Here is a 16,666-nt window from a genome sequence, read left to right as displayed (position 1 = left end):
GGGCTGCAATCCTTTATTTCTTTTTATTTTGGCCATGAAGCTCAAAGCGTGATACAGTATAATATCTCTCCTGCTCGAACAGGCTTTCCAGCTTAGCTCAGCAGTGGATGTTTCGGTGCTCCCACAGGACACCCGCGTTCGATTCCCTGGTAGAACATGCATGCATGAAGTGAGTGGCAAATCGAGTGGCAAAGTGAGTGCGAAAGTGAAGTGATTTTAACGGTGCGTTTTTTTTTATATATTTTTTTTATCCCACAATTTTGTAACCCATTTTTCACCCCTGTGTCAATCATCTAATGTGATCCTGGGCTCTACACACCCTCCACCAACCTAGTCCCCATATATGGGGGACAAGGGGAGAGCAACGGACTTGAACTCATGCTTCCTTCATGCCTGAGTGTCCAAGTTGCTCCTTTACACCTGACAGGGGGGAGTTTCCCTGGTTGGACGTAGCGCGTGGATTCGTGGAAGGAACACGTTATTCCAACCAGTTCCTTTCCTCTCCATCAGGCGGCTGGCCAGGGGGAGGCAGTTTAGTGACCAGGATTACTGCATGTTTTTTGTGAGGGTACCTACCCTAGGGGACACGGGGAGAACATGCAAACTCCACACAGAAAGGCGCGTTTGTTTAATGTCATTTAATGCAATCGGATAGGACTTTTCTGTTTGGACGTATATGGGCTGTCAAGGCCAGAAAGTAGTTAATTTGCCACTCAGTAGGCGTGAATTCCCGCATAAGTTCTGGGTATGATGATGATGTCCCGCGCATATCCCATTATAATGTATATTTACTTTATTATCAATGTTGAAGATGTAATTGTACTGTGGAGCTAACTATCAAATGTAGACGGATCATGAGTTGTTTTGTGTTGGATGAATGTTGTATGTAAATGTATATGTAATAATATGAAAGAAATATTGTAATGATATGTTTAAGACCCCAGGAAGAATAGCTGCTGTGTTTCACAGTAAGCTAATGGGGATCGAATAAATACATCAACAAATCTAATCTCCATTGTCTGAAGGCCAATACCCACCAATGCAACTAGTCACAAGTTCACAACGTGAAACTTCTTCCTACAAAACAGTTTGAAGGACAGTCCACACGAAATGCAACTCCTTCCAACTGCCATTGGGGGATAATGGTTGGTTAGCTGCATTGGTGCGGTTTGGCCTTTTAAAGGTGCAAAACAACCCAGTTCTGAGCATTGAGGTTGTGAGTTCGAACCTCACAGCGGGCAGTGATTTTTGCACTCACTTTGTTTTCTCACATAAAACGCTACCAGATTAAAGTTAGGAATAAATAATACTGAGGTAAATGTGATGTTAATTAATAGGGGAGGGTGATTCCTTTTTGTTTAATCACCTGGGGGAGGGGACACCTGCATTCCATAGGACTGGACCACACTTATGACATCATCAACTTGCAACAGTAACAGTCCCTGAGTGAATGTTTCTCTATTTATGAGAGAAATAGAATATCTAAAGGTGTTTTTATTTTTTTATTTTAGTTATAGAGAGAAAGTATAATGTTTTAAGGCACAGGCCTACTTGTCTTATTAGCCATGCAGGGTTCATGCACTAGGCCTACTATAAAAACACCTGCTGGTTGATTTCGGAACTAATTTTCCAATATTCGCAAAAGGAAAAGGACCAGCTAAATGAAAAGGGACAAGACCAATGGCACCTAACTGTATACAGAGATGGATTCATTGAGGTTGTGAGACAGATCGTATAGAGGGATAACACATACAGGGAAATGCACAATACATGTTAACAAGTTAAGACCAGTTATGACCAGTTAAGACCAGTCCACACCAATGCAATATTGCATATTGGTGTGGACTCACTGGACTGACCTTCAAACTGTTGTTACGAGGAGTCGCGACTATAGTTGCATTTAATTGGTGCATTCTGGCCTTTAGATATCATGCCAAGTCAATGACTCCATGGAACTAAATTACTAAGTTTTTAACCATATTTTTTAACTACTACGATACCATTATTTGCATATTCACCTTGTCTAGACGAAGGCAGCAGAAGGGGGCTTTCTGTGGGAGGAGGTGGCACAGGGTCGGGGAGCTGCCGATGTAGGGCGAGTTGGGCGGGTAGCCCTTCACGAAACTGAGGGAGAAACAAACAACAGGATGGTTAAAACTCATGTGAGACCGCGTGGGAAACGGACCGTTTACAAAGCCATGTTAAAACCCATTCTGACCTGAGATCAGATTCTAAAAATGTTTTCTTACATCCTGACAGTTTTCTGAAAAAGCCATGTTTCTATGTCAGTCGATTTAAAAAAAATAGCAGACGTAAAAGCTCGTAGCTCGTTAGCGATTTTAATTTCATGAATCGAAGTATATCGAAATGAGAACGGCAACATTGACTATGTATCATATCGTAACGTTTTGCTATGCAAATAATCGGTATTGAATCGTTTTCCTATGCAAATAATCACACCCAACAAAAAACACCTCTTGGACAGACTCTACGTCACTGCCTGCATTCACCCTACTGTTTTAATGTTAATGCAGTCTCTCCAGTCAGATTATCACACAGGCTTCCACCATATCGGGGCTGTACAACAGAAGCCCCGAAAAGAGTCGTGTAAATTTGTCGTACTGTGAACCAAATTAGTCATATCTCGTTTGCCGTTTAGCAGAAATGTTACATCTTAAAACGGAAATGACAAAAGGTTCGACAACGTCCTTCGCAGCAATTTCAGGGGGGCCATAGTTACAGACTCTATGCGTCAGGCTTGGGAGACTAATGTCAATGCGGCTGCTGCGACAAATCTATATTAACGAAACATTCACGTGCGGTGTGCGCCTGGCATTCATCATTTCTCCTGAGAATCCTGCTTCTCCAAACCAGTACATTATTCTCACCACATGATGGCACTGTGGCACCTCTGGATTTTCTCCATCAATCCATGTTTTCTTTCTTTTTATACCTATATCTCTGCACACCCACCTGCAAACACCCACCGCAGAACTGCCTCTGCCGTCCCCAGTCACACCTGACGTCCCTTAAAAGCAGTGAAAGGGAGAGGCGAGCTGCATATAGGGCGCCTAATGTGAGCTCTGGGCTAGCGGGGCCTTGCATTATGCCTCGCTCTGCACACGCCTTCGGCGTGCGGGCCTAACTCAACTCTGACAGACTGCCACCAGGGAGCGGCTCGTATGGACTGAGAAAGGGACGTCGATGGTGCCCACAGCTCACTGTTATATAGAAACACACTTCAGCACCATGGACAGCTCACTGTTATATAGAAACACACTTCAGCACCATGGACAGCTCACTGTTATATAGAAACACACTTCAGCACCATGGACAGCTCACTGTTATATATAAACACACTTCAGCACCAAGGACAGCTCACTGTTATATATATAAACACACTTCAGCACCATGGACAGCTCACTATGTTGTTATATAGAAACACATTTCAGCACCATGGACAGCTCACTGTGTTGTTATATAGAAACACACTTCAGCACCATGGACAGCTCACTGTGATGTTATATAGAAACACACTTCAGCACCATGGACAGCTCACTGTTATATAGAAACACACTTCAGCACCATGGACAGCTCACTGTTATATATAAACACACTTCAGCACCATGGACAGCTCACTGTGATGTTAGAAACACACTTCAGCACCATGGACAGCTCACTGTGTTATTATATAGAAACACATTTCAGCACCATGGACAGCTCACTGTTATATAGAAACACACTTCAGCACCATGGACAGCTCACTGTGTTGTTATATAGAAACACTTCAGCACCATGGACAGCTCACTGTGTTGTTACATAGAAACACACTTCAGCATTTGTGATCATGTCAGCTGTGCTGACATGATTTAATCTACTGGCAGAAAATGGAGTTAGTGAGCAAGAGAGAGAGAGAGACAGAGAGAGAGAGAGAGAGAGAAACAATTACTGTTATGAAAGAGAGGAGAGGAGAGGAGAGGAGAGGAGAGGAGAGGAGAGGAGAGGAGAGGAGAGGAGAGGAGAGGAGAGGAGAGGAGAGGAGAGGAGAGGAGAGGAGAGGAGAGGAGAGGAGAGGAGTGGTGAAAGTGAGAAGCTCTGTCTATCCTGTCTGTGTCAGTCAGGTGATGGATGGGTGGGGGGGGAGGGGGGGGTTGATGATGTCTGTGAGACATCATCAGATCATATCATGCACTGCCTCTCCGGACACAAAGTGCTGACCTCTGTGGTCATTGCACGCATCCATCACCACATCGGGTCGCTATATTAACGCATTGTGACCGGCACACATGACTTCATCATTCAAACCCCAATTGATCTTCACCGGGCGTCAACCCTCGGAGACACACGCAAAGACCTATCCGGATTGTGCAGGTTCGTGCCAGTCTTTTTTTGTTCATACTGACCGCCTCGTGGCCTCTCTAGAAGAAGCATTTCACTTCAAGGGACAAGGCTCGCCCAACTCAGAGGTTTAAGGTTCAGGTTCAGATTCAAAGAGAACATAAATTATAGAAAGATAATAAAATCTGCATTCTGCAGACAAACGTATTCCTTCGTCAGTGTCAAACTCTGACACCGATGAAGACCTGTGCGCCGAAACGCTTTTGTCTAGTTTGAACTTCTGCTGCGGATTATCATCATTATTAAACACGACTCCTACAAGACTGAGAGTGCATGTTTTATTCTCTCTTTAAAAGAACCATGTCACTCCCCACGACCATCAACTGGTTTGGGTAAATCGCTTACACAAAAAGTTCACAAGGAAAGAGAAAGAAGGAGAGATCACAGTACATGTTCTGAGTAATAAGCCTCATATCTTATACTCCGCACTGGGAGGCAAACTGCTGATGTCGGGTTGTTTCTGCAACCTGCCCGGTGTGATGTAGCCTGAATGGTAAAAGGACTGCATCCTTTCTCAAAGGGAATGTATTTCACATTCACCCGTTCACCCACCGATGGCAGAGGGAACCATGCAAGGCACCAACTTGCTCATCGAGGGAGGAGAAAAAAAGGGACCGAGTCCACTTCAATTCGGCATAGAGTAGCGCAAACATCGATCACTCTCTGCGGATTTCTGATCGTCTGCACCTTTGTTAAAGGTATATTCAGTGATTTCACTTAATTCAAATATCACTTATTTTTTTGTTTTGTTGTGATAATCATCTCTACTATAGAGTGTGCTGACCATATAAGGAGTTCCTCCCTGTCCCCAGTTAACCCCTGGGGGTCAAAAAAAACCTTAGGTTTCGTTTTTGAATCTCTATCCTGATTGGATGAAAGGCTTAGGTCCCAGCCAAAAACGAAACGTAAGGTTTTTTGAGTGAAATCACTGAATATATCTTTAAATTGACGCACACACACGTACACATGTACACACACACATTCCTCTCTCTCTCTGTCGCTCTAATTAATTTAGTCTCATGTCACGCAGCTGCGTCTAGATTATCCCGGCGGATCCTGCCGGGAGCTGCCTCTATGCCATAGAAAGCAGGTGGAACCCAGGCTAGGGGGTCCGTGGTGGAGCTGCCCTATGCCATAGAAAGCAGAGGTGGACCCCAGGCTAGGGGGGGTCCGTGGTGGAGCTGCCCTATGCCATAGGAAGCAGAGGTGGACCCCAGGCTAGGGGGTCCGTGGTGGAGCTGCCCTATGCCATAGGAAGCAGAGGTGGACCCCAGGCTATAGGGGGGGTCCGTGGTGGAGCTGCCCTATGCCATAGGAAGCAGAGGTGGACCCCAGGCTAGGGGGGTCCGTGGTGGAGCTGCCCTATGCCATAGGAAGCAGAGGTGGACCCCAGGCTAGGGGGGGTCCGTGGTGGAGCTGCCCTATGCCATAGGAAGCAGAGGTGGACCCCAGGCTAAGGGTTCAGTGTCTTGCTCATGGACACTTTGGGGCGCAGTCAGCAATCGAACCGGGAACCTTTCCTAAGTCTATATGATACTCCCACTGCAGGTCACCACCCCCACCACCCCACCACCCCCACCCCCAGTCAGAAAACACTTACTCCGACCCCACGGAGCCCTCCTCGTCTGAGTGCGTGGTCTCGTCCTCCGACTGGTCGCTGAGCAGGTCGCAGGGCAAGATGGCCGTGGAGTCTGCGATCTCCAGGACGGGCGCGATGCTGGGCCTCCGGCTGCTGGCGCCGTTCTCCGTGGGCAGCGTCAGCTTGCTGCTGTCCTCGGGGGGGTCCGTGTTCTGGAGGTCTATCGCTACCGTGCCTGCAGAGAAAAGGGGTTTTTTTAGACTCTGATGTGGCAACGCACTCCAAGGACTGAGAAAACGGGATTTTTAGACGCCCATCCCCGGGGACACGTGCATCCATCCCCGGGGACACGTGCATCCATCCCCGGGGACACGTGCATCCATCCCCGGGGACACGTGCATCTCTAAGACACGTACCTCTCTAAGACAGAGGTACAGTACAGTACAGTACAGAATAGAAGTGTGTTTAAGGGCTTTTCACACAGGAAGCGACTGGCGCGCCTAGTAGTTAATTATCAAAGGGAGGCGAGGGTTCAAGGTTCAGGGAGGGAGGGAGGCGAGGGTTCAGGGTTCAGGGTTCAGGGAGGGAGGGAGGCGAGGGTTCAGGGTTCAGGGAGGGAGGGAGGCGAGGGTTCAGGGTTCAGGGAGGGAGGGAGGAGAGGGTTCAGGGTTCAGGGAGGGAGGGAGGAGAGGGTTCAAGGTTCAGGGAGGGAGGGAGGCGAGGGTTCAGGGTTCAGGGAGGGAGGGAGGCGAGGGTTCAGGGTTCAGGGAGGGAGGGAAGCGAGGGTTCAGGGTTCAGGGAGGGAGGGAGGAGAGGGTTCAGGGAGGGAGGGAGGGAGGCGAGGGTTCAGGGTTCAGGGTTCAGGGAGGGAGGCGAGGGTTCAGGGTTCAGGGAGGGAGGGAGGCGAGGGTTCAGGGTTCAGGGTTCAGGGAGGGAGGCGAGGGTTCAGGGTTCAGGGAGGGAGGGAGGCGAGGGTTCAGGGTTCAGGGTTCAGGGAGGGAGGCGAGGGTTCAAGGTTCAGGGAGGGAGGGAGGCGAGGGTTCAGGGTTCAGGGAGGGAGGGAGGCGAGGGTTCAGGGAGGGAGGGAGGGAGGCGAGGGTTCAGGGTTCAGGGAGGGAGGGAGGGAGGCGAGGGTTCAAGGTTCAGGGAGGGAGGGAGGCGAGGGTTCAGGGTTCAGGGAGGGAGGCGAGGGTTCAAGGTTCAGGGAGGGAGGGAGGCGAGGGTTTAGGGTTCAGGGAGGGAGGCGAGGGTTCAGGGAGGGAGGGAGGGAGGCGAGGGTTCAAGGTTCAGGGAGGGAGGGAGGGAGGCGAGGGTTCAAGGTTCAGGGAGGGAGGGAGGCGAGGGTTCAGGGTTCAGGGAGGGAGGGAGGCGAGGGTTCAGGGAGGGAGGGAGGGAGGCGAGGGTTCAGGGTTCAGGGTTCAGGGAGGGAGGCGAGGGTTCAAGGTTCAGGGAGGGAGGGAGGCGAGGGTTCAGGGTTCAGGGTTCAGGGAGGGAGGGAGGCGAGGGTTCAGGGTTCAGGGAGGGAGGGAGGCGAGGGTTCAGGGTTCAGGGAGGGAGGGAGGCGAGGGTTCAGGGAGGGAGGGAGGGAGGCGAGGGTTCAAGGTTCAGGGAGGGAGGGAGGCGAGGGTTCAAGGTTCAGGGAGGGAGGCGAGGGTTCAAGGTTCAGGGAGGGAGGGAGGCGAGGGTTCAAGGTTCAGGGAGGGAGGGAGGCAAGGGTTCAGGGTTCAGGGAGGGAGGGAGGCGAGGGTTCAGGGAGGGAGGCGAGGGTTCAAGGTTCAGGGAGGGAGGGAGGCGAGGGTTCAAGGTTCAGGGAGGGAGGCGAGGGTTCAAGGTTCAGGGAGGGAGGGAGGCGAGGGTTCAAGGTTCAGGGAGGGAGGGAGGCGAGGGTTCAGGGAGGGAGGGAGGCGAGGGTTCAAGGTTCAGGGAGGGAGGGAGGCGAGGGTTCAAGGTTCAGGGAGGGAGGGAGGCGAGGGTTCAAGGTTCAGGGAGGGAGGGAGGCGAGGGTTCAAGGTTCAGGGAGGGAGGGAGGCGAGGGTTCAAGGTTCAGGGAGGGAAGCGAGGGTTCAGGGAGGGAAGGAGGCAAGGGTTCAGGGTTCAGGGTTCAGGGAGGGAGGGAGGCGAGGGTTCAGGGTTCAGGGTTCAGGGAAGGAGGCAAGGGTTCAGGGTTCAGGGTTCAGGGAGGGAGGGAGGCAAGGGTTCAGGGTTCAGGGTTCAGGGAGGGAGGCAAGGGTTCAGGGTTCAGGGTTCAGGGTTCAAGGTTCAGGGAGGGAGGGAGGCGAGGGTTCAGGGTTCAGGGTTCAGGGAGGGAGGGAGGCGAGGGTTCAGGGTTCAGGGTTCAGGGAGGGAGGGAGGCGAGGGTTTAGGGTTCAGGGAGGGAGGGAGGCGAGGGTTCAGGGTTCAGGGAGGGAGGGAGGCGAGGGTTCAGGGTTCAGGGAGGGAGGGAGGCGAGGGTTCAGGGTTCAGGGAGGGAGGGAGGCGAGGGTTCAGGTTCCAAGAGTTCAATTGTTCTGGACAGTAGTGTGTTGGGCAGTAACTAGTTACTATACGTAATCTATTACTGTGATATTAATACTTTCCCCACTGTATATAACCTGCCAAATCAATAATAATATTACGGTTATTAATGCAAGTAACTTTGAGTTACTGAGTTACAATGACTGTGATTTGTTTTTCTCTGATATTCCACAGTATAGGTTTTGCGAAAACAAAAACAAAAAACTGATCTACTAGCTCTATGCCACGCATTGTATACACTGGCACATTTGTTCTTTGTAAGCTTGCACCCTCTCGCACAATTTTGACAAATGTTATGGGAAATAAATGTAAAGTTATTACTTCAAAGTTGTAATAAGTGACCAAAAAGGTCGACCAAAAAGGGTATAGTGTCACTCCCTGTGTCAAAAGCCCTCCGACCAGAAAGAAAGAAAGCTCGCTCGCCCCAGAACACGCTCGTTACCGCCAGAAATAGCCGAAAAGAGCTATTTCTGGTGAAGAGATTCAGTACAGAAGGAAACAAGAGCAGACAGAGCAAACTGCTTTTCTTTAAAGGCCTATTCATAGTCTGGATTCACCTCACCACCGCTCCGGTGGTGAGGTGACCACCGCTCCGGTGGTGAGGTGACCACCGCTCCGGTGGTGAGGTGACCACCGCTCCGGTGGTGAGGCGACCACCGCTCCGGTGGTGAGGCGACCACCGCTCCGGTGGTGAGGTGACCACCGCTCCGGTGGTGAGGTGGTCACCTCAGTGACGTCATGTTGTAGTTCGGTGGTCACCTCAGTGACGTCATGTTGTAGTTCGGTGGTCACCTCAGTGACGTCATGTTGTAGTTCGGTGGTCACCTCAGTGACGTCATGTTGTAGTTCGGTGGTCACCTAACCACCGTAAATCCAGACTGAGTATGAGCCTTAAGACTAGAGAGAATGAAAGTGGTGAATCTACTGTATATTAGATCTGGAGAGGATGAAAGTGGTGAATCTACTGTATATTAATTAGATGGATGACGCTGAACTCATCATGCAAACACTTACCGTAGGAGGTGGACTGGTCAACTGTACCACGTCAAAGAATAAAAGGACAAAATGAAATAAAGCACGCGACAGCGGCCGAGACAGGAAAACAAAAACAAACAGCGTGTGAGAATTTTGAGAAATCATGCAGCCAAAAGTACACGACAAGGAAACAGCAATCACCATGGGAGAACCTACTGTAATGTATATGACACAAGGCTACAACAATCACCATGGGAGAACATACTGTAATGTATATGACACAAGGCTACAACAATCACCATGGGAGAACATACTGTAATGTATATGACACAAGGCTACAACAATCACCATGGGAGAACCTACTGTAATGTATATGACACAAGGCTACAACAATCACCATGGGAGAACATACTGTAATGTATATGACACAAGGCTACAACAATCACCATGGGAGAACATACTGTAATGTATATGACACAAGGCTACAACAATCACCATGGGAGAACATACTGTAATGTATATGACACAAGGCTACAACAATCACCATGGGAGAACATACTGTAATGTATATGACACAAGGCTACAACAATCACCATGGGAGAACATACTGTAATGTATATGACACAAGGCTACAACAATCACCATGGGAGAACCTACTGTAATGTATATGACACAAGGCTACAACAATCACCATGGGAGAACCTACTGTAATGTATATGACACAAGGCTACAACAATCACCATGGGAGAACCTACTGTAATGTATATGACACAAGGCTACAACAATCACCATGGGAGAACCTACTGTAATGTATATGACACAAGGCTACAACAATCACCATGGGAGAACATACTGTAATGTATATGACACAAGGCTACAACAATCACCATGGGAGAACCTACTGTAATGTATATGACACAAGGCTACAACAATCACCATGGGAGAACATACTGTAATGTATATGACACAAGGCTACAACAATCACCATGGGAGAACCTACTGTAATGTATATGACACAAGGCTACAACAATCACCATGGGAGAACATACTGTAATGTATATGACACAAGGCTACAACAATCACCATGGGAGAACATACTGTAATCACCTACTCACCTACAAGCTCGTAGCGCGCCACCGAGTGGCGCGCTACGAGCTTGTAGGTCTGCTATTTTTGAAAAATCGAAGAACGACTGACATATAGAAACATATCTTTTTCAGAAAACTGTCGTTTCGAATCTGATCTCAGGTCAGAATGGGTTAAGTAAAAACAATTGAGTTATTGCGAACGCAGTGATTGCGAACGCAGTGATTGCGGATGCAGTGATTGCGGATGCAGTGAGCACTTACTATGAGACCTAGCAGATCATGTCTGTCTGTCCGTGTGTGTCTGTCTGTCTGTCTGTCTGTCTGTCTGTCTGTGTGTCTGTCCCGCTATCAAAATATGGAGTGTGTTGCATCAGCAATCACTCAGCTCCATATATGGGCACAAAAGGGGCCAGGTCCACATATACAGTAACAGCGGGACAGACACACAGACAGACAGACAGACAGACAGACATGATCTGCAGGGTCTCAGCTGCGTTCGCTTCCCGCGTTTGGGCGCGTCTTACTGGTTTTTGCCACCACTGACTAAGCGACCTACAAGCGACCAAAGAGATGTCTCACCCATGCTGGCGATGATGCTCTGCACGGGCAGCCTGGAGGGGGCGTCGTAGAGCCCCGCGATGGTCAGCCCTTTGTTCTGCTTCTCCTCCTGCTTGAAGATGAAGGCGGAGTTCTCCTCCTTGGTGATGTTGATGTAGTAACAGGTGTCGGGGGCGGCCATGATGTGCCGCGGCCCCGGGTTCAACAGGATGCTCTTGTTGTCCTCCCTCTTCACGCCGATCAGGCACACGCCGTACCTGAGAGAGAGAGAGAGAGAGAGAGAGAGAGAGGAGAGAGAGGAGAGAGAGAGGGGTTCAAGGTTCAAGGTTGTCTTTATTTGTCTCCCTTGGGAGTCACAGCTGCATACAGATAACGGACACGTTCACATACGAAAAGGAAAAACACCATGAAACACCCACATACACAAAACAGAGATATTGCACACGTTCCCTTGATAAAGTGCAACTATAGTCATTAAAGTGCATTCGGCAATCCCTGATTGAGCATTTTGATTGACAGGGGAACAAAGGAGTGTTTAAATCTATTATACACACACCGTGGAGTTCTATACCTCCTCCTACCGGATGGCATTAGCTCGTACTCTCGGGTTTGGGTTTGGGCCGCGAGGGTCGATTCATACTACCTATTTTAGTCCTGAAAAAAAAGTCAGTTCGGTTTGTCTCTATAGAAGTCAATTCATACACAGGGTTAGCGGCTAGCGCTGAAGTCTTTTTTACCCCCACAAAATCACTCCAAATGGGGGTCTGTGCTCAGTGTGCTGGGCCAAATACATATCACAATCATTTCATAAGGGGGTCTGTGCTGGGCCAAATACATATCACAATCATTTCATAAGGGGGTCTGTGCTGGGCCAAATACATATCACAATCATTTCATAAGGGGGTCTGTGCTGGGCCAAATACATATCACAATCATTTCATAAGGGGGTCTGTGCTGGGCCAAATACATATCACAATCATTTCATAAGGGGGTCTGTGCTGGGCTAAATACATATCACAATCATTTCATAAGGGGGTCTGTGCTGGGCCAAATACGCGTGGAAGGAGGCGTACGGCGGGGGTTTACTAACTTCTTGTGTGCGTGGAAGGAGGCGTACGGCGGGGGTTTACTAACTTCTTGTGTGCGTGGAAGGAGGCGTACGGCGGGGGTTTACTAACTTCTTGTGTGCGTGGAAGGAGGCGTACGGCGGGGGTTTACTAACTTCTTGTGTGCGTGGAAGGAGGCGTACGGCGGGGGTTTACTAACTTCTTGTGTGCGTGGAAGGAGGCGTACGGCGGGGGTTTACTAACTTCTTGTGTGCGTGGAAGGAGGCGTACGGCGGGGGGTTTACTAACTTCTTGTGTGCGTGGAAGGAGGCGTACGGCGGGGGGTTTACTAACTTCTTGTGTGCGTGGAAGGAGGCGTACGGCGGGGGGTTTACTAACTTCTTGTGTGCGTGGAAGGAGGCGTACGTGAAGCTCTTCCCGTCGTACTCGCCGAAGAACTTGCTGTCGCACAGGCGGATGTGGTAGACCTCGTTCCCCGAGCAGCGTCCGTACGTCCTCTGCCACTGTTCCGGGGACGTCTGTCCTTCCCTGCAAACCAACGGCGCGTCCATTATTTCTCAGAGGTCCATGAATGATGTTGCCTCGCTTGCCAATGTGCACAATGAATGTGCAGCCTTAACCCATTCTGACCTGAGATCAGATTCATACGAGGTTTCCACTGGACACACACTGGTCTGATGAACCCATTCTGACCTGAGATCAGATTCTAAAAATGTCAGTCGTTCTTCGAATTTTTCAAAAATAGCAGACCTACAAGCTCGTATCGCGCCACTCGGTGGCGCGATATGAGCTTGTAGATCTGCTATTTTTCAATAGCTAAAGCATAACATGATGCCAACACCAAAATGGGTGCCCGGTCAGAATGGGTTAAACAGTGACTTATGGCTGAAAACCAGCAGCCTGTGTGCTGTTGAAGGCTGAATTCTGTACTAATATCAGTGGTGGAAAGTAACTAAGTACTTTTACTTAAGTACTGTACTTACGTACAATTTTGAGGTATTTGTATTATATTTCCAATTTCCAATACTTTTACATCTACATCTTGGAGCCACATTTTTTTTACTTTTACTTCACAACTACAATTATTTGAAAACTTTAGTTACTATAGTTACTTTGGAGATTTAAATTTTTATTAGAAAACATACATTAAGCACATTTCGGCCATTTGCAACGCATTGTGAGCTTGTAGATCGGCCCTTTTCAAAATGATGTTCAATTTGTGAAATGGCTCACATTCTGCACTTTTAGTACTTTAAGTACATTTTGATTCCGATACTTTCGTACTTTTACTCAAGTACTTTTTCAATTCCGTAACTTTTACTTGAACAGTGAGTTATGGCTGAAACCAGCAGCCTGTGTGCTGTTGAAAGCTGAGTTATTATGTTCGGGTTCGAGAGCTTTAGATTGAAATGAGTAAGACGCAATAAAAATGTATTGAGCAAACTGGAGAAGGAAGAACTGTTTGGCAGACGGCCAAACTTTTCTTTGGGAAAAGTTAACTCTGAAAGGGACTAGGGGACAAGAGATCCACTATAAGTAGTTTTACTCTTGGTTGCATGCTGAAAATACCTGATCTACAAGCTCACTTGTGAGGTTCTTAACCCTCTAGCACCCAGAGTTGCTTTTTTGCAACAAATTTAATTTAATTAATTACTAAATTATTATTCTTTTTTTCTGTTCTTTTTTCACCTAAACGTCATCAGTGATGTTCATTGCAATGCCATTTCAATGCCATTGGTCATGATATTTGCATATAAACACCCCCCACAGAGGCTGAAATTCACACAAATAAAAAATGTCTGGACGATTTTGAACATTTTTTAACCTAAGACTTTTGACCTTTACCCTAATTAAAAGTAGGTAAAATAATTGTAATATATGTTTTTTTGTGATCATTAGAATGTCTAGAACATGTTTTATTCATTATTGTGAAAGATATCCCCCAAATGTAAATTATTAATTTATTATATTATTATATAATTATTATATAATTATTATAAAATTGTCATCAAACTTTATTTTTTTATTTTTTTTTAACATATTTTTTTGTGTCAGTCCTAGTAGTACAAAGTAGTAGTAAGGTTGAAATCTATTTTTTGCCAGTAGAAATTAATGCGGGTGTTAGAGGGTTAAGCATGTACAGTTTCTGGAAGAAAGTCTTAATCCAAAATCGACCACGACTTTCCGATTGTGTGAGAGAGGTTGCTTGGCCAGTGCAGGGACAGTATGGCGACTTAATGATGAACGCTGATCATTACATTGATCCGTCGGGGCATTGATTCAGTGGAGTGTATTCATTACTCACTGTCCTCTGGAGGTGTGGACCAGCAGGGTGACCAGAGTGGACGTGGCTGGACAGACGCAGTTGAGCGCCAGCATGGCGTACTTGAACTCCTCCTCACACACCACGTGATCTGACGGGAGACACGTTAGCATGAACGTTAGCATGAACGTTAGCATGAACATTAGAATGGACATTAGCATGAACGTTAGCATGCACAATAACACAACCGCTTTGAACTCACCAGCAAACTTTACATGGAACTTATTCTCTGGTTTGAGGATTTGGACGTAGAGAGGGCAGTTTGGGGCGAAGTCCTTCACGGCCCAAGCTCTCAGAATGGTCTGGTGGTCCTGGAAGAGAAGGAAATAGAAACATTTGATGCAAAACGCGCCACTTTGCTGTATAGCCTTTAATACACTAATATCACTTAACTTGGATCCGCAATCCTTATTTCATGAACCTTCAGATGTGCTTTTCAGAGATGAATTTAGTTTGATTTTTGTATCTGATGCCAATCCTGATTTTGGAGACTGTCACTGTCACTGTGCACTGATATTTTGTAGAATTTTGAAAAGAAAAAATATATATATTTGATTCAAGTGTCTATTTGAGAACATGTCACTTAAAAGCAGACAAACAAACAAACAAAAAACATGACTTTGACCACAGATACAAATGTTTAGCTTTGGTATATCAAATTAAATGATTATTTAATCTCAGTGACTCACTGCGGCCGTTCTGTCCACTTCGTTCCTGCTGCTGAGGATGAAGCAGGCCTCTCCATCGTCCATCCTGGAGAGGGTTGTCACAGGAGAGAAAGTGTGAGGGGGTGTGTGTGCGTGTGTGTGTGCGTGCGTGCACGTTGCGTGTATGTGGCTTGAGTATGTACAGTGTGTGTGTGTGTGTGTGTGTGTGGGTGCACTGTGCATGAGTATGAGCATATTGACATGGCTATAAAGAAGCCAAGAAGAACCGGGGTTGGGGCTAGAATTATAGGGTTTATAAAATGCCACATTTGCATTTTTTTTTAATGAAAAATGACTATGTTACTTAATATTACGTTGAGATTTTGGGTGGCGATCCCACTACCTGTTTTATATTATTGGTATAGCCCGTTACTTCCACATTACATGGTTTTCTCCTTTCCCTCCCACTGCACAAAAACCACATGGAATACGGTTGTTTATATGTAGGAAACTCCAGATAAACTTAACAGCAAACTCAGGTAAAACGCCCGTAATGTACCATCACCCCATGGGGGGGGGGGGTGTACATTACGGGCGTTTTAGGGGCGATTGCATGCATGCTAAACTTGAGGTTTCCGGGCAAATCTAGCGCCCATAATTGCCCGTATAACCCCTCTATTCACCCCCCTCGTTTCCGCTCCTGTAGAGTTCCACTTCTGCAAACTATAACAGGCTTATAAAAAATTACTCTCCCGTGACATCATTCCTTCCTATAGCTGTAGAGCTAAACAGAACAAATCTATTCGCATAATATGAGGGGTCAGGTGTGGTTTCTACTGCTTATTGGATTTACGAGCGTGAAAAATGGCTACAGCCTTTTTCGCAGTGTGGAAACAGCAGGCGTAAATGTACTGCATGCCGTTGTTTTCGCTACTGTATGTACTACTGTATGTACTGTATGCTCCTACTGTATGTGACGAGCACTATTTTTACAGTCAATAGAGCGTTGCAGTCCCGCCAGGCCCAGGAAATGAATCCCAATGCATTTTTCCCCTCATAGACATTTCAAAACGTATTTATTTAAAGACCTTTTAAGCGTCTTACGAATCCAACTCTTGTCGTGACAAATCATGACAATGGAGAGTTGGTAACCATTATGGACCCTTATAGATCTTTAGCTCTTACATTATTGTTAAACATCTGAATTATTTACTTTACAAAGACAAGTCTACACAATCATAGAGAATGTAGAATAATTGTTATTTTGGTCAACGTAATTATGCCTGTTATCTCTCCTAAATACAGCATGTATGGACTACGGATATTCAAGGCCCACCCATGGGGACAGGAGGGTGATGGTTTGTTTACGGTTTGCTGTCTGTTCCTGTGGCAATTTGTGTAACAATATAATTCCTGTTGATAGCTGGGAGCAAACGGTTGATCAATGGGTGTAAGCATCTCGTCTTCAGAGGAGCACATGAACACGCCTATACATTCTCACCTCCGTCTGTGTACCT

The 16,666-nt window shown here is 47.2% G+C and overlaps 1 protein-coding gene across 1 annotated transcript in view; it reads right to left on the bottom strand.

The window, feature by feature from the left end:
* kcnt1b (potassium sodium-activated channel subfamily T member 1b) overlaps positions 1–16,666 on the bottom strand; it is a gene marked incomplete at both ends in the record, with an annotated part of 149,489 nt that overhangs the window by 21,105 nt on the left and 111,718 nt on the right. Inside the window, 8 exons of the mRNA XM_080755692.1 lie at positions 2,019–2,124; positions 5,999–6,212; positions 9,506–9,526; positions 11,134–11,369; positions 12,558–12,707; positions 14,485–14,593; positions 14,705–14,813; positions 15,192–15,255. Coding sequence (XP_080611818.1) covers positions 2,019–2,124; positions 5,999–6,212; positions 9,506–9,526; positions 11,134–11,369; positions 12,558–12,707; positions 14,485–14,593; positions 14,705–14,813; positions 15,192–15,255 — 1,009 coding nt within the window. The remainder of the gene's footprint in view (positions 1–2,018; positions 2,125–5,998; positions 6,213–9,505; positions 9,527–11,133; positions 11,370–12,557; positions 12,708–14,484; positions 14,594–14,704; positions 14,814–15,191; positions 15,256–16,666) is intronic.

The sequence above is a fragment of the Protomyctophum bolini genome (assembly GCF_963924005.1).
Source record: "Protomyctophum bolini genome assembly, chromosome: 22".
In the NCBI taxonomy this organism is placed as follows: domain Eukaryota; kingdom Metazoa; phylum Chordata; class Actinopteri; order Myctophiformes; family Myctophidae; genus Protomyctophum; species Protomyctophum bolini.
Note: the sequence above shows the minus strand (reverse complement) of the source record. Positions and strands in the feature narration are given on the sequence as shown.